Source organism: Aspergillus stella-maris (assembly GCF_047715825.1).
Source record: "Aspergillus stella-maris strain CBS 113639 unplaced genomic scaffold BDV14scaffold_37, whole genome shotgun sequence".
Lineage (NCBI taxonomy): Eukaryota > Fungi > Ascomycota > Eurotiomycetes > Eurotiales > Aspergillaceae > Aspergillus > Aspergillus stella-maris.
Window position 1 is genome coordinate 139,514 of NW_027396831.1, and position 27,279 is coordinate 166,792.

General features: G+C 51.5%; 6 protein-coding genes across 6 annotated transcripts; 3 read left to right on the top strand and 3 right to left on the bottom strand.

Moving 5' to 3' along the window:
• Positions 1-9,122: 9,122 nt before the first annotated feature.
• On the top strand, positions 9,123-10,993 carry BDV14DRAFT_81488 (uncharacterized protein). The gene is made up of 4 exons (XM_073777588.1): positions 9,123-9,373; positions 9,505-9,852; positions 9,921-10,241; positions 10,301-10,993. Exons 1-4 carry the CDS (start codon positions 9,236-9,238, stop codon positions 10,679-10,681), a joined length of 1,188 nt encoding a protein of 395 aa, XP_073626872.1. The 5' UTR covers positions 9,123-9,235; the 3' UTR covers positions 10,682-10,993.
• A 2,552-nt stretch (positions 10,994-13,545) lies between these two features.
• On the bottom strand, positions 13,546-17,566 carry BDV14DRAFT_209631 (serine/threonine-protein kinase; the record flags this gene model as incomplete). The annotated part of the gene is made up of 5 exons (XM_073775694.1): positions 13,546-13,788; positions 13,868-14,112; positions 14,271-16,148; positions 16,206-16,931; positions 16,980-17,566. 5 exons carry the CDS (start codon positions 17,564-17,566, stop codon positions 13,556-13,558), a joined length of 3,669 nt encoding a protein of 1,222 aa, XP_073626873.1. The 3' UTR covers positions 13,546-13,555.
• A 1,040-nt stretch (positions 17,567-18,606) lies between these two features.
• BDV14DRAFT_175780 (DUF1348 domain protein) lies at positions 18,607-19,525 on the bottom strand. Its single transcript, XM_073769135.1, has 2 exons — positions 19,388-19,525; positions 18,607-19,100 (listed from the first exon to the last, which is right to left on the bottom strand). Exons 1-2 carry the CDS (start codon positions 19,465-19,467, stop codon positions 18,707-18,709), a joined length of 474 nt encoding a protein of 157 aa, XP_073626874.1. The 5' UTR covers positions 19,468-19,525; the 3' UTR covers positions 18,607-18,706.
• Positions 19,526-20,721: 1,196 nt separating this feature from the next.
• On the top strand, positions 20,722-22,014 carry BDV14DRAFT_175783 (peroxiredoxin family protein). The gene is made up of 3 exons (XM_073769136.1): positions 20,722-21,143; positions 21,206-21,482; positions 21,540-22,014. The coding sequence occupies exons 1-3, from the start codon at positions 21,094-21,096 to the stop codon at positions 21,717-21,719; spliced, it is 507 nt and encodes a 168-aa protein (XP_073626875.1). The 5' UTR covers positions 20,722-21,093; the 3' UTR covers positions 21,720-22,014.
• Positions 22,015-22,029: 15 nt separating this feature from the next.
• On the top strand, positions 22,030-25,205 carry BDV14DRAFT_81608 (ribonuclease P/MRP protein subunit POP1). The gene is made up of 2 exons (XM_073777591.1): positions 22,030-22,619; positions 22,692-25,205. The coding sequence occupies exons 1-2, from the start codon at positions 22,287-22,289 to the stop codon at positions 25,038-25,040; spliced, it is 2,682 nt and encodes an 893-aa protein (XP_073626876.1). The 5' UTR covers positions 22,030-22,286; the 3' UTR covers positions 25,041-25,205.
• On the bottom strand, positions 25,200-26,442 carry BDV14DRAFT_81597 (Mic19 family protein). The gene is made up of 3 exons (XM_073777590.1): positions 26,183-26,442; positions 25,947-26,004; positions 25,200-25,887 (listed from the first exon to the last, which is right to left on the bottom strand). Exons 1-3 carry the CDS (start codon positions 26,239-26,241, stop codon positions 25,360-25,362), a joined length of 645 nt encoding a protein of 214 aa, XP_073626877.1. The 5' UTR covers positions 26,242-26,442; the 3' UTR covers positions 25,200-25,359.
• Positions 26,443-27,279: the final 837 nt, after the last annotated feature.

Sequence of the window (27,279 nt, forward strand, 5' to 3'; positions counted from 1 at the left end):
AAAGGCAGTGATTGTACATTCCTTGGTATTGATTTCATCTTTGGGGTACTTTGACTCATCAGCCAGATTTAATGTCTGGTTTCATTCTACATACTAATAGTCAACGCCTTCCTCGTCCGTCAACCATCTCCAACCCTCCTAGGTCATGTAAACTAATAAGAACGCGGTGTCCATCAACCACCTGCCCATCAACTCAGTTAAGTTAAACCAAGGCCTATGGATCTGCAAGCATCGAGACATACGCAGTTCCCTCCCCTTTCCTGATCAAGAGTAGAGAGTCCGAGGTACTCGAGCATGTGACCTACCTCAATCCCAGACATCAGAGATGCAGGAAACAAACGGTGTCTATGACTAAATATGTTTCCGTCTAAGTTAATCCCATTCGCGATTTAACCAAGTGTAGCAGGTCCTAAAGCTCTCGTCCGCGGCCAGATACCTTATCCTCCATCAAATACTCTATGCTACCGAGGACATCGACTATCCGGCTCCTCGACGAGGGGTTGATTCGGGCATTGATGGGTTTCTATACCAAGTAAAGCGCCTAGGTGATAAGACTCCATATTAGGAAGGAAGGAAAGAAGAGAAACATCAAAGACTGTACTACCCACTCTTCATCACGCAGCTAGAAAGGTACTATAGTAGGTACTGGGTTGTTCCTAAGATACGATAAGTATCTAATTCTAAATACTTACCACTTACCTACTGACATGGCAGGATATAAAAGGAGAAGGAAGCAACGAGGTAGCCGGGCCCTGAGGTCGATTGCTCCTTCCCAAGTTACTCCGTATATTATCACTCTCGCAAGGAAGGAGCGAGTCTGGCTGCTCCTTCCCAAGATGTGGCCTTCACCACTGCACTCGTAAGGAAGGCGCGACTGGGCTGGGGGTGCTCTTGCCTACTCCTTCGAGGTACGATGCCTTCTAGTATGAATAGGGAAAGAGCGATGCATGTGATGGTACCTGGTACTGTCTTGATAGGAAGGAACGAGTGCTCGATGTCTGGTTGTGGGTTCTGTCATATTTTGATGCCCTAGAACACTACCTAGAGGATGCTAGGATATTTTTGGCAGTGGTCTTGAACTGGGTCTTTGAATTACTTGCTAGTTACTGTGTGATTGACTAGTAGTCATGGCCTTGATGACGTTGCGGACTTGGCTTAGTCTCAGTATAGTTATGGCGACATGCTAGACACAATACACCTGGGGCCATGGTTATCATATCATATAATATCAAGCAAGCAAGCTCATTGCGCCAGACAAACATACGAAACCTCACTTATTATACCCTATAGCCAACCAGAATAAATGCGGGCAGCAGTGCATGCAAGTACATCCGCCGGCAGCTTAGAGCCAGACCTCACTGGTGGAAAGTGGAACCTGCAATGACATGGCTCTGTGCCGTTGGACAACGCAGCAGAGCACGCAGCGCAGGCTGGGGGAGCGGTGGGAGGTGCTTGGGGACTGACTCCAGCGTCCAGCTCGGAGTAAGGGATTGGGCAGAGGGCTACACTGTACACCGTAGATACGAGCTTGAATGTGTGAAAGTGTGATAGAAGTAAGGGTGATTCGAATAAGATCTGGTTTGCGCACCTTTACTGAGCCTCTAGTTCGCAGTCACCGTGAACGATCGATAATCGGATCAAATCTAGTACGAAGTCCAGATAACTTGTGGGGTTCACGGTTCCTGAAGGGCTGAGCTGAGGGCACAAGGGCAAGGCAGATCTGACAATCTGCCAAAGATCAATAGTCCCGATAATCACAATATCCGTTACCAGATTTCGATCCGATGATCAAGGTTCCGACGGAGCGTGACGACTGACGCGATGGGCTGCGTATTCAGCTTTGAGTTGGATCGCTGTTTTTATGACTTATCAGGAGTCAGGAGTGGCCGGTCAACGCCAGTCCAAAGATGGGTTGCCATACGATGGGCGACAGAGTTTAGTTTTGTGCGTTAGCCAGCCACCTCACCGGGCACTGGGCGAAGAAGGGGTTGTGGGACTTCTAGAACAATGTTCCAACTCCACTTGCTCCGCGATGTGATGTGATGTATCCGCGGGAAAGTGGATAGCGACTGAGCCTCGAAAATGCGATTGGGGGTGATGCATCTCGATATTGCTCTCAAATTTGGATGAGCATCGTGGCTTTGAGGGATGAGATAGGCATGGCTATCGCATGGCATGGCATGATAGCGTGCGCACAGCGCACTGACGCGGGTAGATCGGACCAGGAAGCGGGGGGGAAATGAGATGGAGCTGGACGGACGGAAGACAAGCGCCAGGTGTGATACCTTGTATATTCATCGAGATTGCGATACTGGATGGGGGAGAGAAAGGGGGTGGCCTCCGCTGTGCGTTGTTTACACGTAACTCTAATCCGAGCGATCATCGCTGGTCAATCAGAATGAAGAAGCCTGAGACAGTGTACAGAAGAGTAAACATGTCAATTATGGTCCATCGAATCATTATTGACAACCGTCTTCCGCGGCTTGTCTGTCGGGCTTGAAGATGAGGTTCGCTGTTACGTAGCCAACCGTAGCAGATCTCAATGATGACTGACTGGTGACCGGTCGATCTCGATTCTGGAGAAATTTCGGCGCCGCAGATAGATCGTCTATCACTGTGGGCCAGGGCTCGGGAGTAAGTATTAAAAGTGGTTTTTCTTTTTCCTCTTCTTTCTTTTTCTCTGGCGGGCCGTCGTTTGGTGGTTGTAATTAGTGAGATGATCGCTGCTGGGCACCGGAGATGACCCCCGTCGAAAACCGAAGCTATGTCTCAAAGCGAACAGGGTCAGGCTGGCGTCGCGTCAGGAGGCAGGAGGCAGGAAGATTCTTCCCTTTGAACCTGGACGATGGGAAAGCATCACGCGATGGAAATATATGACAGACTAGGCGTTACGGCGGCCCCTGTGTGACCCGACGCTTGACGTAGGCAGAGAAGCAGCAGATCACGATGCAATAATACTGAATAGTGCGTAAGGCGGCCAGAGGCGGAGTAATATTGAAGGTGAATTTCTCCTCGAGCCAGCGGGATATTTTGACGCCAGCTAGACGAAGCCAGCTAGCTATCTTCCTGCGTATTTCATCAAGTGTCAGTGGTGACTCTTGAAACTCAGGAAGCTCAGATGGCAGCGTTGACAAGATAGTTTGCCCGCGCTGTTGCCTGTGTGCAGGGTGTGCTCCTTTTTTTTCCCCATCGCCTCGCCACGTCACTCTTTCCAGTTCTTTTGAACAGACTACTGCGCATTTGCAGGGCAAGCGGACACGTCTTTGTGACTTGTTCCCGACGAGGCCGAGCACAGACAAGTTCGGGCCTGCCCTACTGTAGCCTTAGAGTGTGCTAGGTGGCAGTTCCCTGCTGTCTCAGTGACAGTCCACCAACCAAATCCTTAGGCTTGCCGCTCTGTCACCCACCACCGACGCGCCAGCGGACCAACAGCGGTCCAGGAGGAGATAAAGTAAAAGATAGCCTGGGGGATTGGGGGCGCTCATAGGCTGCGAGGGCATCACATGACCGAAGACATATGCGGGTTGATCGATGATCACAGGCAGGATGCTTCCCTTTTCCCTGCGCCGCCGGGGCAGCCGCACACTAGGCGGACGACTAGCTCGCTAGTTCGGCAGTAGTGGGCGAACTAGCCTGTCGTCCTCTCGTCATACCGCCTCGGCGCTCGCTGACAAAAATGCCGGTCAGACTCCAAGTGTCAGCACAATCAGGCTCAGACCCAATAATCCTAAGACCAGGAATCCTGGCTCACAGCCCGCTGCTTGGTTCTCGTCCAAGCGCATGCATTTCTATACGGGGCTATGCAGGACGGCTCGGTGACTAGTGTGAATAGGGCAATTAGGGAGGAGGGTAGATATGAAAGCCTGGAGGCCTTAACGCAGTTGAGTTTGCTCAGACTACTGGAAGCGCGGTCACCGCAGGATCTCGCACAGAAGAGCAGAGCGAGCAGAGCGATGGCAGCGGTGAAGACGTTGGCTGAGGCAGTGGGGACGAGTGGGGGAGGTTCCGGAGACGAAGGACCGGGACGAGCACAGCTGAGGAAGACGCAAAGCAGGTGATGGTGGCCTGTGGGCTCTGGGCCACAGCGGAAAGATGCGGACGGCAATGCACCGAGCCGATTGGGATCGAAAAACGTGGCAAAAGGAATGGGAAAAAAATGTATCTCGCCATAAATTCAATTGTGGAAATTGAGCGCCTGCGAAACCGGTCGCCGTATCTTACCGCGGGCGTATTACTGTATTGCTGCGCCGTTTCGGTCTGGTTTGGTACCGTATTGAAAGAAAAAGTAAGAAAATAAGGTGCATTACGTCGACGATCACAAAGCATTGACAACAAAGGCTCGGGCATTCGACGGTCAGGATCATTAGTAGGAATGGAAAGGAGTGTGATCAAGCGATGGTGGACTCTGTGGAACTTGCCATGTGTGAATGGCCGGGTTTGCTGGCAGCATCAATAAAATACATATGCGAGCGGGAGCCTTGCACACCGAGTTTGACCGCATGCAGTAGTGTTTGCACCTGGGCTTTCCCAGGATTGTCTCGCGCCGGGACTGCCTCTGCAGTTTTCCACAACATGGGCAGAAGAGCATGCGCAGCAAACCACCTTGCTTGCGGCAAGGATTACGATGCAAAATTGCCTCAATAGCGGGCAAGAGCAAGGGGGGGGGAGATGGTGGTAGGCGATTGTCAAGCATGATTCGCCCGCCGCCGACAGGGAGAACAATCCAATAGACGGCCAAAACACACCGTGTAGAGGGCAGTTCAAGGCTCAGCCCGACAGGACTAGCATGGATGTTGACCGAGAACACGGCGGATAGACTTCATGCATTAGATTGGCGGGAGACGGTGCGGGCCGTCGAGGCATGGGAAGGCGACAATTAATTTCACTAGCGGGGATTGATCGAATCGCGGTGTGGTTGCCCAACGCCCTGACAGGCTGCCACTCTGGAATGAGGCACCTGCATTTCCAGGAGTCGCGGGCGGCACACTTATCGCTTGTCTGTTTCAGACGAGGTCATTCTTCCTCTTCGGTCGCACCATGATGTGCGACCCCCACAGCAAGTGCAGTGCAGGCGGGTGGAATGGAGTTCCGCACGCGTACTTGTTTCAATGGCCAACTCCGTCTGGGGAAATTATTTCTGGCCGAGTCACACGATCCAGGTCACGGGCTATGCTGGCAGCAGTGGAGGCCGATGCCTCGCTAAGAGTGATACTAGTTTATTGTCGTCATCATGCTTGCGAGAAAACCAAGTCTGATACTGAATCCTTCGTTTGCGGATCGTCCGCCTGATGGGGGTGGTCAGACCCTGTTGGTGTTGGTAGTGTCGTGGGTTTGGTTGCCTGAGGGCCAGGGCAGTGAAGGTAGCCCGCTTGCTGACAGCGATGGATAATTATCATTATTACAAAACACAGATTGTACTATAATAACAGCAAGGATCCCAGGCATTCCAGGCTCGAACGCGAGGTGGTGGAACATGGAAGGACGCATGTCACCAGACAGTCCCCGCAACCGGGACCACCATCTTGATCACAACGTGGTTTGGCCGTCTGATTGGCAGGGCCGGACCCTACACCGTTCCGCGATGCTTCTTTCAGCTGGAGACTGCTGAGCCGAGAAAATTTTCGAACTGGCCGAGTCGCGCTAATGCAACTTACTTTGCAGTGGCACTACGTAAGTCGCCCGCGAAGGTTGTAACGTTCCCGTCACCCGTTCCCAGGACTGTAGCACTGGGACGCTGCCGCTGCGAGAAATGGAGCCCTGGACCCCTCTGCCCCTCCCTACCCCCCCGCCTCTGCCAGAAAACTTGCTCGTTTCATGCTCTGATTGACTCGCCTGCCGTCTATCTTCATCTGCTGGGCTACCCCATTGGACACTCTCTGAAATTATTGGGAACCAATGGGATTGCGTAATCCATCATTCGCTTGAGGTTGTGCGACACCCATCTACTATACAGCCGATACCGAGGCACCGCCTTCTCAACTCTACTGACTGCTGGGGCCTCGAAGCACGCAAAAAAATCGTCGGCTGAGGGGCAAGTTTACTAAGAGAATTGTTCTGACTTGCCACCGAGGGGGTAGCGGAAATCGAGAGTTTGGCCAGACGGGACTCACCTTCCAGTTCCGGTATTTTGGGTGTCTTTCGCCCCAGCCTGTGCTCACCAGATCCATGGAACAACCATTGGAGGAACTCAAAACAATAAATGAGCATGACCTTCTCGAATTTTGATCGGTCATTAGTGGTTTGCTGGTCGATTCAAGAGTCAGTCACAGACTCACAGTACCCCCAACAAAATTTAGGTCCTCGATTTCGTTGTATATCCGTCTCGCAATCAAATGCACTCTAGTCTCTGACGCATTCCATGGAAACCTTATCGTGACAGAAGGCACTGCGCAATATTCTGGTTGAGTGGCAGCGGTCCAGTGCGTGGCTCCAGACGGGTTCAGTCCGATTTCCGTTCCAGTAAATTACCGGTGCTCAGTGATTCTGGTTCGGAGCGGTCCTTTCTCCTGTCCTGGGTCCAGTCGGTCGATACCAATGGTTTTGCGTCGTCTGCATCAGGCTACCAAGGTACTGGATATGCTCAACCAAAGTATATTGAGCTCAAGCCAGGAAAGCACCATGTCAAAGTGTGCAGAGGCACAGTAACCGGCGGTAGTAGGTGGCGTTAGTGGTCACCTTGATCTCAATCCGCGGGGCATCTGCATTCCGTAGAATCTCATAGTGACCCTTTATCGCCGCTGCCAGTAAGAAAATCTTCTAAAGAGCATCTGAGCGGGTCGCAGTCGCATGTAGAATGGCCACAAAAAAGTGTAAATGCCGCGAGAAAGTGACGCTGGCCCTGTGATTCAGCGACATCTTTTTAACATGATAAGGCTTATGTTTGCTTCGCAACACCGACAAGTAGATGGACTCTCGGGCGACTCCTCCCTGAAGGTGTCCTTGCATCGACAAGCAAGGTAGGTGCAACACCGGGAAGTGAACACGGAAAGTACAATCAACTTCAAGGCTCGAGCGAACGGCGGCTCGCTTCGAATTTCCGCAAGGGTTTCTGGCATTCCTCGTTTGTATACAAGGGCTTGAATCGGGAATGGTTGGTTGATTAGATTAGAGTTTCTGCAAAGGCCGGGAAGATCAGGGCCTCGCGACGCTGGGGCAATTCTCTCCTTGAGTCCCCGAAGAGCTTAACTCGCCGAAATGAAGACCGAAATCTTCCCCTAGCATTTCTGGGGTCGGCGACTCCGCCTAGGGCTAGACGAAAGACAGGGATAATTAAAAGGAGTCAAAGAGGCGGTTATTGCGGTGAGGTAAAAGGCGGAACACTAGTAGAAAGGTCAACCATGGTTCGCACTCGCCCGCTGATGAGAAGGAACTCGCAGGAACGACCTAAGAAGCGTAGGGTGCAAGACGGACTCATAGTCTCATTGCTAGCGCCAACCCCCAAAGTGAGCATCAGACAATTGCGGTAGTATGGCGCGACATGGAGATGAGGCTGTGCTGGGATGGCAACACCCCAGTCGCAAGGGCAGTTGTTAAGCGGGAGGATTGTGTTCTGCAAGCGCAAGGGCCGGGAAGGAAGCAGAGCTAACGGCTTTGAAGACTCGAGCGCAGTGGGAATGGTCCAATCAGGGGGGCAGGATGCGGCTATCTAGCGGGTGGAGCCTCCCGCGCGAGTGTGAAGAGAACGGCCAGAGAAGGAGACTAGGAGTAGATAGGTAGGTACTGCACGGGCTTCCCTTCTGAGCGATGGTCGATGCAAAAAGAGCCTTGTGTTATTCTACTAACGGGATGCACTCGTAGTAAGTAAGCAAGAATGGTAATAATAACAGTAATATTACCTACCTGTAAAGCAGCAATCAGGCTCAGAGGCCCAAGAGCACCAAACGGCACTATAATAGGAGTGGAGAGTTCCGTCACGGCGCCTTTACCCGTCCCGGCGTCCGTTTGGGAACAGACCGTCATTTTTTATTCAGGCTTCAGCTGATATGGAGCCACCGCTGCCTTAGCGTCGGCTTGGGAATCCTCGTCCATGTCTATGGGTCGTCTAGTCTAGTCGTTTGGCAATACCGCGGTCCCACCCGCGTTTACACTTTTTACACCTCAGGTTTGGGAATGGGATCCCTCTGCTTGAGATCTTTGAAGGTTGCTCCCGTTGCGGTGAATCATCCTGGACGCTCAGTCATCGCGCTATGCCACTATGGCCTATCCAGACCCATCGTCCCAAACACTGCTTCCCGGACGGACCGGCGAGTCGGCGTCCCAGACTTTGAGATGGAGTGCTGAACAAAAGAAATTTCTGGTAGAACAAAATAGTAGAACACTCGCATCTCCTGCTGTTTTCTTGTTTTCCTCGATTCTCCCTCTTCTCCCCTTCCTCTCCTTCAAACGATCCCGTTTGTCCTTTCGCTGCCCCTGCAGGAATCAACTAGAGCCTTGATTGTGATCTGTGCTCGACCTATACTGACATTTTGCATTGCGCTACTGCCAGCCTTTCTCTCAGGTAGGTTGCTGCCTTTTATTAATTTCTGATCATTATTATTATTATTATTATTATTATCTTCTTCCCCTCTTGCTCTTTGACACTTCAAAAGTCCTGCCTCGGGCTCAAACGTCATCAGCAGAAGCCCGAGACTCGTTTCTTTTTCTTGTTGACTTTTCGCACTGTCAAGTTGTCCAGTTCCCAAGTTCTCTCCTTTGCTCTCCTTTTCTCCCTGCCATCTCCGCCTCTCCCCACCGCCTCTTCCAAACACTCTCTCCCACCCCTGTCAAGCCTCACCTTCCAAGAAGTCTCAATCCTTCCATCCACCTTCTTTGCCATCCTTGTCGGCCGCATCTTGCCCCTCTGGGATAAGCCATCCGCCAGCGTTTCCTCTTTCAGGTGACCACGAGGCTATGCTAGCCCTGCACATCACCCGACGGACTCGCACTGTGATTTGGCCTCTTCTTTGAACTTGAACTGCGCATCCTGGAGCCTTATTAGCAGTGTTATTATTCATCTGACTCACCTCCATTCGCTCCTTCAGTGGCCCTTACGGCACCTTACACCGTTACATACGCCCGTACGGTACGATACGCCCACGCCCTTAGCGGTGATTGCCCCTGCCCTGTGCTTTCCGCCCAAAAAGACGCCAACGACGGGAGTCCCGACGCTCATACATCATCCTGCATCGTTCTTTTCTTTTAATCCCCAGTCGCTCCTCCCCGTTTCTTAAGCTGTCTCGCTCGCTCTCCTTCTCCAATGTCCAACAATCACAATCCCAACGACTACAACGACCCTAGTCGCCAGGGTCAGTATCCGCCGCCTCAGTGGACTAGTCAACCCGGCGAGAGCCCTGCTCACTACCCTCCAACTTCTCAGTATCCTCCTGTACCTTCTGTATGTTTATCCCCTTTCGTCGCTGCGGCTCTATACTACCCGCCCATGCCCAGTTCCCTCGCTACATCAACATTCTTTGCTGAGCTTGTCTTTCAACCTGACTATTGCTAATCTTCTCCTTTCTTCAGCAGTATCCTCCGGCTAGCTATCCTCCTCCCCACGCAGAGCACCAGTATCCTCCCCCGCCAACGCAATACCCTCCTCAATCGCAGTATCCTCCGCAGTCGCAGTACCCTCCTCCTCCCAATATGGCTGCTGTCCACCCCATGCACGCCCAACAAGCCCACCATTACCAATTGCCCCCTCCACCCCCTCCAGGCGGTGGTCCTCCTCCAGGCGGCCACTACCGTCCACCTGTAGACGCCTATGGTCAACAACCTCCGCCGCCTCCTCCTCCGCATGGCCAACCGCACGTCGTCTATCAAGCTGCGCCACGGCAGAGAACTGCCATTGCTTGTCGCTACTGCCGAAAGCGCAAGGTATGGGCGCATTCAAAATCCCTTCGTTCGTGATGGACCACCTTTGCTAACGGTTTTGAAATTGTTAGATTCGATGCTCTGGCTTTGAAAGCAACCCAGAAGGACGTTGCAGCAACTGCATTCGCTTCAACCAGCTGTGTACATTCATCCCGGTCTCGTCTCACTCCCAGGCCTTCGTTCCTGCTCACGCCGCCTATCCGCAATTGAGAAATGCCCAAGGACGTCCTGGGGGTGAGCCAGTCGTGCTCTACGGTGCCCATGGTCAGCCATTGCCTCCTCAGCAACAACCCCAAAACGGGCAAGAGACGACACTGCCACCACCTCAGGGAATGTACCCTCATGGATACGGCAGTGCTCCACCTCCCCTTGCACCCGTGCCTCAAGATCACGTATGTCGAAGTCCATCTGCATGAATGTATTCTGGTTGCTAATATAGACCTTCTAGCAGAGACCCCGCCGAGGTTCCGGTTCTGGCTACGATTACCCCGATCCCACCAATCTTGCTCCTGTGACCCCGGTCTCTTCCGCTCCGTACCCTCCACGAGGCGCTCCCTATTTCCCTGCAGCTCCTCTTGACCGGCGTCCTTCACCTCAGACCGCTTACTCATACGATGGCCGCCATTCTTCTTCTCCCCACAGCTCACCCTACCCTGCGATGCACCCTCAGAGTGCTGCCACTCCTCCTCCCACTTCCACTCCGGGCTCCGCACCTCGCAATGGACTGAATGTGCGCGATATGCTCAACCCTGGGGCTGGTGAAAACCCGGGCCGCTCTAGCACCGACAGCGATATGCTCAATGCACTAGATCGCCGTGGATTAGGCCAGTAGTCGCCCGTATCAACAGTTACCTTCGGTTTTCCTGAGTGATCAGAAGTGGTGCGAGGGAAGTGGCGGGGCGATAGTATCAGAATTGTGGAGCTTGGTGCGGTTCGTGTGCTGGCCATGCGCTCGCTCCAGTCTAGACCTAGCCGTTTTGATACTCTCTGTCAGAGTTTCGACTGTGGGGAGCGGATATCGGGGATCCGAAAACGAATGCAAAACACAAAAAAAAAAGCAGAAAAAGAGAGAAAAACACGAACCAGATCTGGAACAATTAGGCGAATACACCTATCGGGAGCGCCCGAAATTCTCGCGTTCCTTGCACCGTGGATCTATCGCCTTCGGCCGATGGAGCGGAAACACATCGCGTTTCATGTTTTCCGGGGATGTATGAAGCTGTTGCGGTATCAGAAAGCATTGTGCTGGCACAATCTACGACCACGGGATTGAGCGAGAGGACGAAACGTCAATCATCGGCTCCACCCGACTTTGGCGAGTACCTGATGGGCGCGATATCACTAATCAGGACAACGCAACTGTTCTATGTGGACGCCGTGTTACGTCTCCGCGGACATCGATCCTGATGATAAGAAAAAAAAAGAAAAATCAAGTTAAATCGTGCGGATTAGTGCTATGGGGTGTTGGAGGAAAGACTTACGATATCTAGAAACTATTTCGGGGCAACCTGTTGAGGACCTTGTTCCTGTCGTCTTCAACCGGCTTTCACTTGGTCGTATGCATGATACGATGAAACCGGAAAGACATGCATCAAGAGGGCGGTATTTTGCGTCTGTTAATCATAAGCGAAGACCGGTGTGGAATTCTGCTTTTAGTCTTCGGTCAGGAAGGACTTTTGTTTTGCGTGGCATTATTCTTGCACTACAGCACATTTCTGGTGGCTTCAGTCTCTGCGTTTTGTTTTCTCCCTGCGTTCTTGTTGTTTATACCTCGTCCATTATTCGGGTGGCTCTTTAACACTGTCATTTTGCGAAAAAGGGAGGCTTCCTCTGTTGTTCTTGCCCGTTCTGAACCATGTCATTTACACCTACACTTTTACCCTGGGAGGCTGTCTGATCATATTTTAGTTATTACTGAATTCTAATAACCCTATTTACTCCTACAAGTTACTGCATCTACTCGATGGTGTCCGAAGTACCGTGATCTGTAGAGTTCGGGCCCTTCCATACTTTGGGCGCGCGCTAAACCTAAACTGACCCGATACCCAAGTCTCGTTCCAGTGCAACTCTTCTCCTCCAGCTCTCTCACTATCTGCAGACAATGGCAGTGGTAAACCCGCTCTTCATCCTGGGGAACACCCCCATCATTGAGCTCCTCGCATCGGAATCCAAGACAGACATCTAGGTACTTCTTACCATCGACCCTTCGCCTCCAACCCTTAGAGTTCCACCCGATCTCCTTCCTTCCTCCTACTAACAAGCACAACCTTCCAGAATAGGTCTATCGAGATGAACGCCCGTCATCTTAGCACCAGCGTCACCGCCGCATACTCCCCGAGATCTCATTGATCGGACCGCAACATTACTAGAGCCCTCAGCCTCCATTGCAGACTCCTCGATCACCTCCGTGTCTAGGAAAGAAAAGAGCTGGTGGTCGACGGTCGACGCCGTATCCCGCTTGAATGACGCCGAGAGCAACGGGGATCAGGCGGATAGAGTAGGAGGAACGAGGAACTGTATATCGAAGCGAAGCGAAACGAGACGAGACGAGACGAGGCCGCGGTGAAATCGAACTCCAACTCCAACTCCAACTCGTCCGGACTCAAGCGCATTTGAGAGGAAGAGCGAGAAGCCAGTCTCAATTGGACCAGGTGCATTTACCGGCCCAGCAGATGGTATGTCATAAGACAAGACGAGTTGCATCGTTGACTGCGCTTGCGGGGTCTCTATCGTCCTGGATGCGGAAGCACGCACGATCCCGATTCTGGTTCTGAGACTGCAACGGAGAGAGGAGAGAGAGCAGAGATCTCTGTCCTGACTTGTGCCTCCTCTCATGCTACCTATACTCTGATGATGAAAATCCCCGGCCGTCGAGACAGCGTGGACATGACGCTGGGAACTTCTGATGATGAATTCATGTGAGCGGAATAAGGACAGGGATTGGCTTGGTGTCTAGATGCCGTGATGGGATACCAGGCTCAACGCAGGGGAGAGGGGTTGGGAGTATCTTGCTGCGTGCTGGTCTGTAGGTTAACAGGTGGCAGTGGGCAGACGTGTTTCGGACGCTACAGACGAGGCATGGCTGAACGTCGGTCTTTTGGACAAGGTTGGGCTTCATCATGTTACTCTGTGAGACGGGCAATGCGTTAACGTTGGTTTCGACTGTGTTTGTTGCCCGGGGTTCATGGAACGGTAGATTGGATGTAGAATTTGACTATCACGAGCTTCTGATGGTTCAGGCGTAGAGTTCCCAATAATGGTAGGGTAGAAGAAGTGTCTAAGAGTCGACGAGGCTCTCAAAGTTACTTTGTCGTAAGGAGTATATCAAGTAACAGCGCAGACCACATTTCTACTTCCAAAGCGACAAGAAAACAGAAAGAACAACTCCCACCAGATCCAGTAGATTAGCTATTATACACTGATTGAGTAACGCCAGCAGATCAAGGCAATGGCAATGCAATAGTTAGGTAAGAGAGTATGCTAGACCATGTGGACAGGCAGCGGGTACTATTGGGAAGTGGAAGGTTTATATCTATGCGGGCAAGTAAGTAGTAACAAAGCGCTCAATGGAGCAAACCAATGATACAAGGCTCAAAAAATCAAGATCGAGATCAACCGTCAAAACACGAACAGTCTGGTCAAACTACCAAGCAGCAACCCCAATGACCGCCCAAATCAAAGCTATCTTCTTCTATAGTGGGATACTTCACGCTGCTGGGAAAGCGTCCAAAACGCGAATCATCTTCCTTGCGCGCTCCGGATCCTCGACGAGGAGACTGCGCTGTACCATTACCATTGTTAGGGTATCGACGACCTTATGAAACGAGGATGCGGCGCCGCGCTCCTGTTTGAATCGGACGAGGCTAAGGTTTGCTTGCCGGCCGTCTTCAATCACAGTGTAGAAGTCTGCGGAGAATTCGACGGGGCGAAGATGAAGGACTAATCATTAATGCGTATGTTAGTAAGTTGCGTAGTGAAGTGGAGAAAGGTAGGGCTAGTGAGCATAGGAGAGACATACAATTTGATTCCCCGACACAGCCGTAGATGATACTGTTTGCTTTATCGAGTTGAATGTCCTCGATGCCGTATTCTTTCCACTCTCGCAGCATCTTGTAGACTTCCTTTCGGCCTTTGATCTTGGATGTATTGAGGGCTACGATCCGCACAGCGGGCTTGATGTTGAAAACGCGCGCGAGCCAGTTATTTGTTCGCGTCTTTGCCTTGCCCGAGGGCTTCGAGGTATTTCGGGGCTTAGTGTCGGTTCTGGGTAGGCTTGTTTGCGTATGTTCGGCAGAGGATTCTTGCTGTTCTTCATCGCTGAACGGGTTAGCATGCTCAACCACTGTGGCTGTGGCTGCTGGTTCGGAGCCTAGGGGGGAAGATAATCGCGTCAGCAACATAAGAAATAGAGAGCCAGAGACTTCGACTTACTCATGCTTTTTATGGTCTTTCTTTTCATGAATCTCCAGAAAGAGCTCCGTTGATTGTCTGGAGATGGTCTTTGAGCCTTAGACGGACTGCCTGGGATCGTCGGCCCTCCGTTTCCAGGATGAACTTCATGAACAATGACGGTTGCTGAGCTTGGATGCAAAGGCTTTGCTACCCTTTGTGCTCTTGCAGCATCTGCTTCAATAGTCTGGGATTTCCTGAACCAAGACCACTTCTTATGTTCCAAGTTCCGAATGGCACTGCGTCGCGGCGATCCTGGTATCTCGTCAATGGGATCCAGCACTCTAGGGCTGCGGCACCTTCTGGCGAGCGAGGCGGCTCTCGTAGGAGTGACCTGGGTCATCTCATTTTCGGGTTGCAGTTTCCTGTCTGCGATTGCAGGGCGTGTTTTATTGACTGTTAGTGAGCAAGCCTGCCCCATGGACTGAATGGAACTCTGAGGCACCATGCGGATTGAGCGCTTCCCACGGCTCACCTCACTTCTCTGGCTACTGGCAGCAGTTGATCCTGAAACTTGTCTTTGTTTCTTTTCGGGACTCTGGCTATTCGCCCTTTTGGGCGCGACATTCAGCTCTTCGGATATTATTGAAAGCTGGGTTGGTTCCAACGAAGATTTGAAGAGGTCGCTCATTGAACTTTGAGGCTCGTCCTTGGATAAGCGTTTCCCATGTTCTCGGGCCTTCTCCTGTTCGATTAAGCGGTCAAGATGGTTAATGACAGTAGCAAGATAACCAGGAAGGTCCTTAGAGCCAACCTTGGTCGAGTGCTCGATGAGCCTCCGGCGAGTTTCTTCAAGCGCTTTACTAGGTTTTGTTATCTTCGGTGTGTCCCTTTGTGTGTCAGGCGTCATGCAGACTGTTGAACTGCTACCGTCCATTTGACTCCTAGAGAGCCCAGGGCTAGCGATTGACACTGAGGTAGCTGGGGTCACTGATCCGGTGCCAGTGGTATCCGTACAGCCAGTGGAGAGCGAGCTTCCATTGAAAGCTTCTTCGCAAATTTGGCTGAGCTCATGAGAGACTTTGCGTGCGTCGTCTTTCCAAATGAAGTCAGAATGATGAACTCTGCGCTGTACACTCTGCTTGACATTTACTCCGGCACCACGGACGACCGCCGGCTGGGCCGGTAACATAGGGCTACCGTGCGGGTCTGAGAAAGGATCATCATCGTATCTCGAGATGAGGCTCACCTCACTCGCTTGCCGCCTAGTGGGCGCTCGCTTACCCTGGACAGACATCGAGCTTTGGGAGCGATTCCGTTCGTGCTGGAACCGGATGTTCCGCCTGTAGCTAACAGATCTGGGAGTAGATGCGGGATTCCGAGGCCGACGGGACCCGGTAAGAGAGGTCTTTGACTGGAAGGACTTGATAGAGCTGACTTTTCTCTTCTTCTGTACCAACGTAAACGGTGGACTTTCCTGACATTCGATCTCATCTCCGTCATCTAGAAAAGGGTTTGAGGAGTCAACATCCACGTGGGCCTGCTGGGAGACTTCGTCCGAAGGATCTCGATGGATTTTAATACGCGCAAACTCTGGCGACTTTTCTGGTAATTTATTATATGGCGACCGGAATGGGTCGTAACTTTTAGCTGTAGTCGATGACTTTGGCTCTTCCGCAGAGGGCTTGCGTTTGCCTGTCTCTTTCACAACAGGGGTTTGCGATTGCTTTAGTGATCCTTTCTGCGAGCCTCGCGAACGAGTCCTGAGGTGCTTAGATAGTCGGACCTGGCCCCGTGAAATGTGGTGGTAGTCACTCGCTGAGTACCGGAGAGCTTGTCCTTGATAGTTCTCCAATTGCTCATTCCTGAACTTGACCAAAGCATGATAGAACAGTCGCTCCTGGGTAGGTCTAAAGTCTGTCAAAACAATTCTATATGCTACCGTCATGAAGATGTATTGGACTTACTCGAGACTTAGTAGCTTCTCTATAAGCTGCTCAGGTTTGACATCATGCCATAATGTTTGAAGGTTTCTCAGCAAATCAACATCAATGTCCTGTCTTACAACAGGCGGTCCGCAGTCCTGAGGCGACATAGGTGGAGGAGGGCCGAGCTGATGATCGCATATGGCTTGGTGAAATTTCTCGTATTTCTTAAGTAGTGGGTGCTTCCACATATCCCTCATACTGATGCGTTCATCTGGTTTCTTCTGGAGAATTCGTTGAACGAGGTCTGCTGCTTCGTCGCTGATATTCGGCGGGATCATGTAATCCCCTTTTCGAACAAGTTGCAGGGTAGTGTGGAGATCACCTCCATCGAAAGGAAGAAAGCCGGTCAAAAGAGCATATAGAATGATTCCACAGCTCCAGATGTCCGCTTTATCACCCCTATACTTTCGGCCATAGATGATTTCTGGTGCCGCATAGTGCGGGCTTCCACAGGATGTGTTGAGCCAGTGGCCTGCAGGCTGAAGCGCAGCCATGCCAAAGTCTGCCAGCTTCACATTGTGTGCGCCGTCCAGCAGGATGTTCTCTGGTTTCAGGTCTCGGTGGCAAATATTGAAGCGATGACAGTATCCAAGGCCTGCTATGATCTGGCGGAAGATTCGAATGGCCTCTTCTTCTGGGAGAGGGCCATGGTTGGAGACGTAGTCGAACAGTTCACCACCTTCAACGTATTCCAGAACAAGATAACTACAACTGTCAGCTTTGTGCAGGTGTAGAGCTTGCCTCACTACTCACAGTTCCCCTCGATTCTCCCATACGTCGAATAGACTGATGAGGTTTGGGTGCTCAATAAGCTTCATGATCACAACTTCGCGTTCGATCCCAGATGGCATCTGCCTAGCCCCCGACCCAATAAAGTTCTCAGCATTTTTGTCCATGGCAGCAATGCTATCACTCTGCGAGATTGCGGCGCACTTCTTAGAAACGATCTTGATTGCCGCCGTTTGGCCTGTCACAGCATGCTTTGCAAGCCTCACACGACCAGTGGCCCCGCTTCCAAGAGTCCTGCCCAGCTGCCACGGTCCAACGTGTGTTTTCCGCTTCCCCTTGTTCGAGATGATGGAGGCTGCGGACACGGCGGAGTTCCGCTTCGAGCCAGTCCGAGAGTCGACTACCGGGGAAAGGCAGTTTTTGTCCACATTATTCCTCGGTGACAGTGGGCTATTGACAATTGACATTGGCTCCGGTGAGCTCAACATGTTTTCGTCCCTCATCGCTACTCGTTGTGTAGTTGGTGTTTGGCAGTTGTTGATTCTATTGCTGACGTCCACTAAAGGTGACCGCACCGCTCCGGAGTTGAGAAGAGGGGACGACTCCTCCATTGCCAGGGTGCCTCCTAGCACAATGCGGACACTGTATCGAGAGGGTTCATGCGGACTGGAATTGTCTGCCAACCATTGAGGTCAGTGGCTGCCAGACGAGGACACTGGGCCGATAGCTGCGCACAGTCTGTTTTGATTGGGGACCACTCACATTATATCTCACCTGCTAGTGGCAGCTATGAGATAATAGATGAAGATTATTTGGTCAGTTTGACAGTCGGAAGTTACTCGAACAATTGATTGGCTGCGATGGTGTCAATTGCAACTGCCGGTCCCTGTTCCTAGGTTGATAGTTAGTCGTCGGCGAGGCGTCGAGTAGAGCATGAGTCGAAAGGACCGGCACGCGTTCGACTCCCAACGAAGATGGAAGTAGCTTCTCGATCTGATCGTGGCGTGGTGGTCGTGGGAATGGTGGTAGTCAAGCATTGGCTTCGAAATGAACGTAATTTCGCACAAAAATGCTGCCAAAACACATACTCAGGATCCACCAAGCAATGAATAGAGAAACCAAAGAAGGCTCAGCATACTGTAGTGAGGTTAAGTTCCGTGGAATGGAGCGAGTGTCGGGCTTGCAAGTGTTTGTTTTGAGAAGGATTCCTCGAGTGTTGTTCCCCGTCGCTAAACGGCATCAACGCCGGGAATGCGCTTCCTGCTTGAGTATGAACATCAATTCTACACTTGCAACCATTTCGCCCCTCAAATATTTCATGACGGGGTGTCTCTTGTCGCGATCCTTTCTTTTTTCAGGTCAACATGCATGGTCTCCTCAGAATATTTTTATTTCCTCAGTACGAGGACTATACCACCCTCATCAAAGCCGCAGTGTATAAGTTAACAGTCCCCCAAGAACATGAATGAATCACTTAACCTGTCTCGGCAATTCCCAATACATTCTTGAGTCTCGGACTGCTTGACCTGATCATCTCAAGGGCAGGGGTGAGCATGTTCAATTCTCACCAGTCAAGGGAGAAGGGGTGTTGATCCAGGTACGATTTACATAACCCAAGGAATTGATGCATTCCACGCAGATTGTAGCTTATGACTATCACTGATTGTTTGCTTATTTCAAAAAGATATACATTTTCGTCTCATCCATCTTGACGGCCCAGATACCGAGGGCGCACATCTGACGCACGATTATCACCAGTGCTCCTCCCCAATATCTACATCTTCAACATCAACCCCATCAACAAACCACCTTCCTTCACCATTCCCATTAGGTCCGAGTAAGGTATCATTACCGCTCATCATGCGCTTGCACATCTTTCCGGTCTCCCTGTCAAAGGTCCAGTCTTCAAGACCGTAGCACCGCTTCCATCGCATAGAGTCAATAGCATCCTGAAACTCGTACCAGAATTGAACGGCGATGCGATCATCGGTAAACGCGAAGAGTTCTTTCCGAAGCTTGTAGTTCTTCTCACGCTTCCATTTCGCGGTTAGAAAGTCGATTATTCCCTCTGTTCCCGAGAAGAAGGAGGTGCGGTTGCGCCAGATGCAGTTTGCTGTATATGCTTGGGCAACTCGGACAGGGTCTCTGTTTCCATGGGTTAGGAAAGACTTTGAAAACAATTCTAGATCTCAAGTGAGAAAGCATGAAAGATTCCTCAGTGGGTATCCGTGCTGCGGGATAGAGATCAACTCCTGCACCCCGCTCGTTGGATAGGGCTTCAGCAAGGGGTGATCGGCATTCCATGTTACAGTCCCATCTAAAGACAAGAGGCGCATCAAAGGGATACAACAGATGTAATTTCGTTGAGCGCAGATTTGGTGCGTCATGGAAGATGAGAGAACATATGGGAGATATAGTGGTGTTGTTCTTACTGGGTGTTCCAGAGGTTCTGCGCCGCTTTGACCTTCTTCCTTGCTGTCTCTTCAGTAAAGGGAGGCTTGACGTCCGCCATAATTGAATTGTGTTAGTTCGAGACTCGATCGAATGAATTGCAGATGAGCTGTGTATGACTCCAATAAGGTTGAACAGTCATTTTATAATAAACTTAATCACGTGTTTCCCGGTGTTTGCTGCACGAACAGCCCCCAAATATCCCAAATCCCGTAGCAATATCAAGCCAAAGTAATTTGCTCTGATTCTGTTCGAGTCGTCCAATATATCATCTCCGTCACCTCCGAGGGTAGTTGCGGGATTGCGGATGTGCGGATGTATGCGACCAATGTATATTCAGAGTGACTTGCCCAGATGTAGGATCGCCCTTGGACGGGGTACCTCTCAGGACAATTTTATTTTGTTATTAATCAGTAGTAGTCAAACGAACATCACCGTCCACTCTTTAACATCTGTTAAGGTAGCTAGGTATAGCATGTGTTCAAGGCTGAAATCGCATTATAGAAGACACCGATGACCTGAGAATCTACTCCCAAGTTTAATAATCAAGTCTCGCAGATCAAATTCCCGCCTGTAGCCACCTGACGAATCTTATCAGATTCAATAACCGAGTCTAAAGTTCCGACAAGCGGTTCGAATAGTGGGGGATTGGCCTCACTTCCGGTGGCGGGCCGCCTAGCATCTCGGACACCCATCGCCGACCTTAATCACCTAAGCATGAACACCCTTGATAATCCGAGCTCTCTAGACCAGGTATCTACAAGGATTATTCAGTCGACCGCCACTCGGAAGGTCTTCGGAGCTGTCCGAGACGCCTTTCGGTGATGCTTCGGGTTAGTCACGTAGATTCTGCCTAACTTATGGAGGGGCAACTGTGGGCGGTGACAGTAACTTTTGTAGAGATAAGCATAGGCGGTAAGATCTGTAAGGCAAACAAATGGCAATCCCACGCGCCTCAGGCTCAACGCGCGCGACAACCTAAAGAGGGGCAACGAAAGGATCACCTCCTTGCCTGGGGACCTTGGATAGCATAAGCTGTCTTGGGCCGGGATGCTGTGCATTAACTGTATATGCCATTGGCTCAATTCCACCTCATCCTGTACGAGTTCCACTTACATTGAGTGCATTGGGGAGAGACCAGAAAGTGCGGTGTGTCGTAGGCATCGTTATCAGCACTGCTCAATTGCATGGAACCAAATGCCATAGTCGGGAATGCTAAAGTGACAAAGCCAACGAAACGAGAAACAATGATTTCACAGCAGATTAGTCACTGACGGGGTCTAGATATGGCAGATTAGGATTGCGTGGTGCGGCGCCGAAGAAGGCGATGGTGGGGGGAGGGAAGGTTAGGTAAGGTACTGGAAGCAATAGGCGGGGCCTCAGTCTCGGCCCTCTTTCTTGATAATACAGACAGGCGAATCATCGACGGGATTCGTTCGGTATCCTTCTGCTTCGGATCACCTCACTATGGATGGCGCCTCTGCTGCCCGGAACTGCGCCATTCGATTTCTGTGTTTGGAGGTGCGATCTCCAACGGCAACTCTGGCACCGTGCTATTTAAAACCCACTCCCCCTCCGCTCCTCATCCTTCTTTCTCTCAATTCCCGTGGTATATCTTCATCTCTACTTGACTTCTTGTCTTCCATTTTATCTTTCTCTCTCCCAACACAACACAACCACATTCACAATGTCTGGACTCAAGGCCGGTGACAGCTTCCCCGCTGACGTTACCTTCTCGTAAGTTATCTATTAGTGCTAATGGCCACATTGGCTCAAGCTAACCGTCCTCTCTTCTATAGCTACATCCCCTGGTCTGAGGACAAGGGCGAGATCACCTCTTGCGGTATCCCCATCAACTACTACGCCTCCAAGGAGTGGGCCGACAAGAAGGTCATCCTCTTCGCCCTCCCCGGTGCTTTCACCCCCGTCTGCTCTGCTCGCCACGTCCCCGAGTACCTTGAGCGCCTCCCCGAGATCCGCGCCAAGGGTGTCGACGTTGTCGCTGTCCTCGCCTACAACGATGCTTTCGTTATGAGCGCCTGGGGCAAGGCCAACCAGGTCACCGGTGACGACATTGTACGTTATCCTCGCGGTCCCATGGGCATATAAACCTGATACTAACAGCCTTTCCAGCTCTTCCTCTCCGACCCCGAGGCCAAGTTCTCCAAGTCCATCGGCTGGGCTGACGAGGAGGGCCGCACCAAGCGTTACGCCATCATCCTCGACCACGGCAAGGTCACCTACGCTGCTCTCGAGCCCGCCAAGAACCACCTTGAGTTCTCCAGCGCCGAGGCCGTTATCAAGAACCTGTAAATGACGAATATGAATTGATAGAACGCATGTGTTCCATCGGTTGGGTAATGCTCTGCAAAAACAGGGATACATATTAGATTTAGACCTTCCGCATATAGAGGAATACACTGCATTTACGAAGCTATGATCATTATCCACTTCATCTTTTATTATGACCTAGACAATTACTATGTAGTTGGAGCTGCTCTCTGTTTTTGAGGGTTCTATATTCTAGCATGGTGGGGTAACGACCACCAACACCAGGTCAAGCATACCAGCAACAAAAGAAGCATTGCCAACAAGACCCCGTGGCCAAAGTAAGCTTAAATATTAATTACCCCATCTTCCACAAGATCTACGTGAACCCAGCGTTGTTGGTCGTTCGATTGGTTCTCGAACATCTGTGTGCTCTTTTCTCGGCCGGGAGGGGTGACGCGCTAAAAAGTTCCATCCAGCGCGGAATCCAGTCCGCTGCGCCAGTGTCACTGACAGCTACGAGCCTCATAATCAACAGTCAACATCAGATTATTGTTGCAGTCTACGAGGCTAACGAAGGAGCTCCTGTTTTCTTTTCGCTCCTCGGCCACAATGGGCCCCAACGCCCCCGCAAAGCGAAAGCCCGCGTCCACAGGCCAAAACGCCAACTCCGCTGCGCGCAAACGCGCAAAGACAATTGATGCTCGGTCACTGGCGGTGCAATCGTCGGACGCGGCGCTCTCAGTTACAGGGGAGCTTGATTCCGCTGCTTATTTGAAGGCTCGAGAATTTGAGATTCAGTCTCTGGAGTCTGGTATTCAGCGGTCGAAGGCTGCCCTTACGAGTCGGGCTTTTCAGCAGGTGCCCAGGTCGTTGAGACGACGGACTGCTAGTCATAATGTTAAGAGAGTGCCGGGGAGGTTGAGGGCGCGAGCGAAGAGGGAAGTATGTATTTCTTTATACATATTTTGCTGCACACAGAGGTTCGGCCCAGAATGCTAATCCATTTGTCTACAGATGATCGAAGACAACACACCAACCGTCACAGCCCGTCGCCGAAAACCAACAGAGCTCATGCGAATACGCCTCGAAACCGCCAGACGCTTACAGAACCTTAATGTCAAAACAAAATTGAGGCGGGCCTCCGTAAAGGCGAAACAGAAGAAGGACGACGACAAGGCTCTCCAAGAATCAGGCAGTCACCCGTTCAGTATCGCGCCACGAGTTCCCAAGATTAAAAAGAACAAGCTATCGCGACCGCCACCCCCGGAGTCGAAATTTAAAAAGCGCCAGCGCTCTAAGATATGGCTTCCTACACACATGTTCCATGCGAAACGTGCGCATATGGCTATGACAAACGATCCGCTGTGGAGGTTTGCGGTGCCGCTATCGCCAACGGAGAAGAGCTATAGGCCTACGCACCGGGCCAGTGGTGCTCGAGGCGCGGTAGCGTGGGATATGAGTTACATTTCTACGATCCAGCTAGAGGGTACGGATGTGGCGCTGGAGAGTGTGCTTAGAGCTGTGGGTATTGTCGGAGACGATGCTTGGGGCGTGAAGGGGAAGAAGTGGAGGGCTGGCATTAGAAGTCTTCGCTCGTGGGCTTTCGAAACGGAGGGACAACGGAGACCCATTGCACCTATTACCCTGATCCGATGTGCCCAGAGAGCCGCCGAAGATGTGGAAATGGTCGATGCCGATGCCGATGCCGATGCTAACGCCAAAGGCAAGCCGGACAAGACGGATAAAACCAAGATATTTGTCAGGGTTCATCCATCCGCTTTCTTGAGGCTTTGGAACGAGCTGTTGGCGACCTCCAAGAAGCAGAGTCCGCCAGTCATGATTGAAGATGTTCGATTTGAGATTGGCAGCATCGACATCACCGGACCAGGGTCAACGGAAGCTCTTATTGCAGCATTGCGCCCATCGAGCGTTTCAGGGAAGTCTTCTCCAACAGACAGCCAAGAAGCTACTTGGAGTGCACTGCTAGGAGTCACCAACCCTTCGTCCCTACCACAGAACGCCCTTCTCACGTTCTCCATATCGGACCCCCGTCTTCATTTCCCACCTCAAAAGCTCAAGCCCTCATTCTCCGAACAAGACATGCAAGAGCTAGCCGTGCTACTCTCAACATGGCCACCAGACAAAAGCCCAACACCAGCCGCTATATTCGACCGTCGCAACCGGTTAGCTGCCACCCGCGACCTCCCCAGTCAAAAAGCAATCAACCGCCGACGAACAGAAGCTGGACTGGGAAACTACCCTTCCCCCAAACCATCTGATCCTCAAATTCCGGTCCTCATTCTGGCAAACCGACCTAGCACACAGCAAAAGAACATCAACTCACTAGGCTCCTGGACTGTCCTTCTACCCTGGAATTGCGTCGCTGCAGTATGGTACTCTCTGATGTACTACCCGCTATCAAGCGGCGGCAACCCGAGATTTGGCGGTCTCAAAGAACAGCAGCAGCTCGCTTTCGAGGCGGGTGAGCCCTGGTTTCCTGGTGATTTCCCGGGTACTCATGCAGGCTGGCAATGGGGTCTTCGTGAACGCGAAGCAGCCAAGAAGGAGTGGGAGCGGAAGCCGAAAGGGCGGCGCGTTGAATTTGAGTCCCTTGATTTCGGCAACGGCCAGAAGGGTGAGATTGGATGCGGCTGGGCGTGCGATTGGGAGAGATTGGTTCAACCTGGTGGTGCCGTCTCTGCCGAAGCTGAGCAGGATGCATCGAAGGGCGAAAAGAATAATAGCGCATCGACCGAATCGCCCAAAGAACCCGCTGAACCACCGCTAAACATCCACCAACTCCCATATTCCCAAACAAACCTCGCCATCGACAACCCATCACAAGAAATCAGCGACTCCGCCTTCGCAACAATCAAACTCACCCTCCATTCCCGCGGCCACCCTGCCCCCCGAGCACGCATCTACAGACTCCCCTCGAACAACCCCGACCTCCGCAAGAAATGGCTAGCACTAGCATCAAAGAAACCATCATCCGAAAACCAAGCGCTGCCGCCATCGAAACAAAACGCCCCTTCAACCCTCAACCTAAACTCACCACAGGAAGAGCTCCATGCCACAAGACAAAACTTCGCCGCATCCCTGCTATCATCATCCGAGAACCCAAGTTACACGGAACATCTGTCTCTCCCAACCGAAGACGACCTCATCGGCTTCATTACAACAGGGAACTTCAATCTCTCTGAGGGGAAGGGAACGGGGATTGGATCTATCTTATTGAGCAAAGTCAGGGAGACAGGGAAGGTTGCGAATGGCAATGGCAAGAAGAATAAGCAGGGGAATATGTGTATTATTAGGAATGCGGGTGAGAGTGTGGGACGGTTGGGTTTTTGGGAGCTTGTTTGAGCTTGACGGCCCTGAAAAAGTCAGGATGAAGGTGTTGTTTGTTGTATGATATGCATGGTATGATAGTGATGATACCCATAGATCTATGCATTAGCAATGCGGATATCGTATGCTTGCTTGCTATCCAGACCAATTTCCTACACATACACAAGACGAAGACAAATACATACTGAGTAAACATCAAGTGAAACGGTACCGTAGGTATACATATAATAACACACAAAAACGACATTCTATTTTCGGCGAGACGAGACAATCTCATAGCAAAATCTCACCTCACCTCGCCTTAGCATCAAATGCGGTGGAATTGGGAAAACATTTAACCAACAATGCGATCCACAAACCCCTCCTCCAACTTCGCAACCTCCCTCTTGAAATCAGCAACCTCCTTCCAGCAATCCAGTGGCCGCCGATCATTAACCCTCAAACAACTAATAACATCCTTCTGCGCCTTCGCAATCGGCTCAGAAAGCTCAGCGAGCTTCTTCCTCCCTTCCAACTTCTGCCTGAGTTCTTCAATCTCGCCGTTCACTGACTGATGACTCAACTCCTTAGCAGGCGCCGTCTCAACAGCAGCCGGGGGAGCAGGCGTGTACTCGCGTCCAGCAAAGGGGATCCGGGGCGCATCGAGGTCTAGTGAGCCGGCTGGGTAGTAGGGGGTGACGGGGACGGAGGGGGCGGGCGTGAGGGCCGCGGGGGAAGAAGCATTTCCGGAGTCCTTTATCTCGCCTAGTTTCTTCTCGATCTCGGCGAGGGTTTGTTGTTCGCGGGCGCGGAGGCGCTCGAGTTCTTGCGCGACGCGGGCTTGGATTTGCTTTTCGAGAGTTTTGGAGCGGGCTGCGTCGGTCTATGATTTTATTATCAGACGGGGAGCTGGTATAGCTGGAAAGGCGGAGGCTAACATACCTCTGTGTTTGATTGCAGGCCGTCAACGAAGGGGGAGGCGAACTGGGTTGGGGAGTGACTGTGGTTCTAGGTTAGCTATCGGTTCTTTTCAGAGCTTGATGTAATGGGTTGTAGCCCCGGCTGGGTACTCATAGGTCAACACCCCATTGAAGTAGACGATTATGTTGCCCCGGAGCAGCTTCACCATGCCGATAATTTGAACAGAGTTAATGAGGTATCACAACATCGATACATACCTCTGGAATTCGTGTTTTGACGCAGGAAGCGTCTCGGGCTTAGAGCCGCCTTGGCCCATGATGTGCTGCTTTTTTCGGTAAATCAAAGCTCCTCTGATGTTAAAGAAGGTAGGGCCGTTGGTATCGGCAGTTAGCGCGCCGCAATGGGTTGCAAAGAACGAATTGATGAGCTTTCAGAGGCCTCGACCGAGATATCGAGGTTGATTCCGCAGCCGACTTCCGCCGGATGAAGTCACGTGCCCTGGAAGCAGGAAGTGATTACATAATTTCATGTTCTGCCGTCGACTTTACCAGCATCAAGTTTGCTCTGATCTTCGTTCTTGTCTACAGTTTTATGAAGTTCTGAACATACGTACTTCCATGAAACATAATGTCGCTAGCTGTACCGCATGGCCATCAATTGTACAGGATGAGCCTCGACTTCCGGCTTACGCTGAATTCTAAGCTCTCGGGCCTACCCGTGCGCTGCTTGTCTTCAATCAAGCCGGCATTGATATCTCTATACAATGCGCTTCGCAGTTTTCTGATCTATGAGGCAATGGCTGAGAGTCTTGACCCTGATTTGGAACGGTCAGATCCGCAACGAAGGCAAAACGCCACGCGAAGCCATGTTCCAAGAACTGACCAAGACCAGGCTAGGCCGGTTCAAGGTACGGCGGAGGAATCCCCGGATGTTGAATTGGTGTAGCCTCGTGAAGTGTGAGAATTATTGACCACTAGAAAGACTGCGCCAGTGCGCAGGCATCTAGGGCAAGTCGTGTCCATGGAGTCCCCAGAAGCGGTCTGCAGAATGTCATGCAGGTCGTCTATCACCCTGGATGCAGTAGGAGTATGTATAGACGCACTCGTAGATAGACGGCAGTTGGATATTGTCGCACTAGAAGCATCCATGTCTTCGTTCACCCTTCTCCGTTCCCTGCCCCAAACCTAGCCATCTAACCATTGTTTCTCACCGGTGAAGCAAAAGCCCGCGGCATCCCCACTGTGTTTCGCAGCGTCATCGATGGAAGGCAATGGAGTCGCTTTGGCCTCGTCCAATCTCGCCGTTTTTACTCCAGACGACTCGGAACACCACCCCATGCGCAGGAGCCAGGAGC

Excerpts from the sequence above, each read along its gene's own strand:
- BDV14DRAFT_81488 (XM_073777588.1), top strand. The coding sequence starts at position 9,236 with ATGTCCAACAATCACAATCCCAACGACTACAACGACCCTAGTCGCCAG. Across the intron at positions 9,374-9,504 it reads AGTATCCTCCTGTACCTTCT|TATCCTCCGGCTAGCTATCC; the intron begins GTATGTTTATCC and ends TTTCTTCAGCAG. Across the intron at positions 10,242-10,300 it reads CACCCGTGCCTCAAGATCAC|AGACCCCGCCGAGGTTCCGG; the intron begins GTATGTCGAAGT and ends ACCTTCTAGCAG.
- BDV14DRAFT_175780 (XM_073769135.1), bottom strand. The coding sequence starts at position 19,467 with ATGGCGGACGTCAAGCCTCCCTTTACTGAAGAGACAGCAAGGAAGAAG. Across the intron at positions 19,101-19,387 it reads CAGAACCTCTGGAACACCCA|AGACCCTGTCCGAGTTGCCC; the intron begins GTAAGAACAACA and ends CCATGGAAACAG.
- BDV14DRAFT_175783 (XM_073769136.1), top strand. The coding sequence starts at position 21,094 with ATGTCTGGACTCAAGGCCGGTGACAGCTTCCCCGCTGACGTTACCTTC. Across the intron at positions 21,144-21,205 it reads CCCGCTGACGTTACCTTCTC|CTACATCCCCTGGTCTGAGG; the intron begins GTAAGTTATCTA and ends TCTCTTCTATAG. Across the intron at positions 21,483-21,539 it reads AGGTCACCGGTGACGACATT|CTCTTCCTCTCCGACCCCGA; the intron begins GTACGTTATCCT and ends CAGCCTTTCCAG.
- BDV14DRAFT_81608 (XM_073777591.1), top strand. The coding sequence starts at position 22,287 with ATGGGCCCCAACGCCCCCGCAAAGCGAAAGCCCGCGTCCACAGGCCAA. Across the intron at positions 22,620-22,691 it reads GGGCGCGAGCGAAGAGGGAA|ATGATCGAAGACAACACACC; the intron begins GTATGTATTTCT and ends ATTTGTCTACAG.
- BDV14DRAFT_81597 (XM_073777590.1), bottom strand. The coding sequence starts at position 26,241 with ATGGGCCAAGGCGGCTCTAAGCCCGAGACGCTTCCTGCGTCAAAACAC. Across the intron at positions 26,005-26,182 it reads TCAAAACACGAATTCCAGAG|TCACTCCCCAACCCAGTTCG; the intron begins GTATGTATCGAT and ends CTAGAACCACAG. Across the intron at positions 25,888-25,946 it reads GCCTGCAATCAAACACAGAG|ACCGACGCAGCCCGCTCCAA; the intron begins GTATGTTAGCCT and ends ATAAAATCATAG.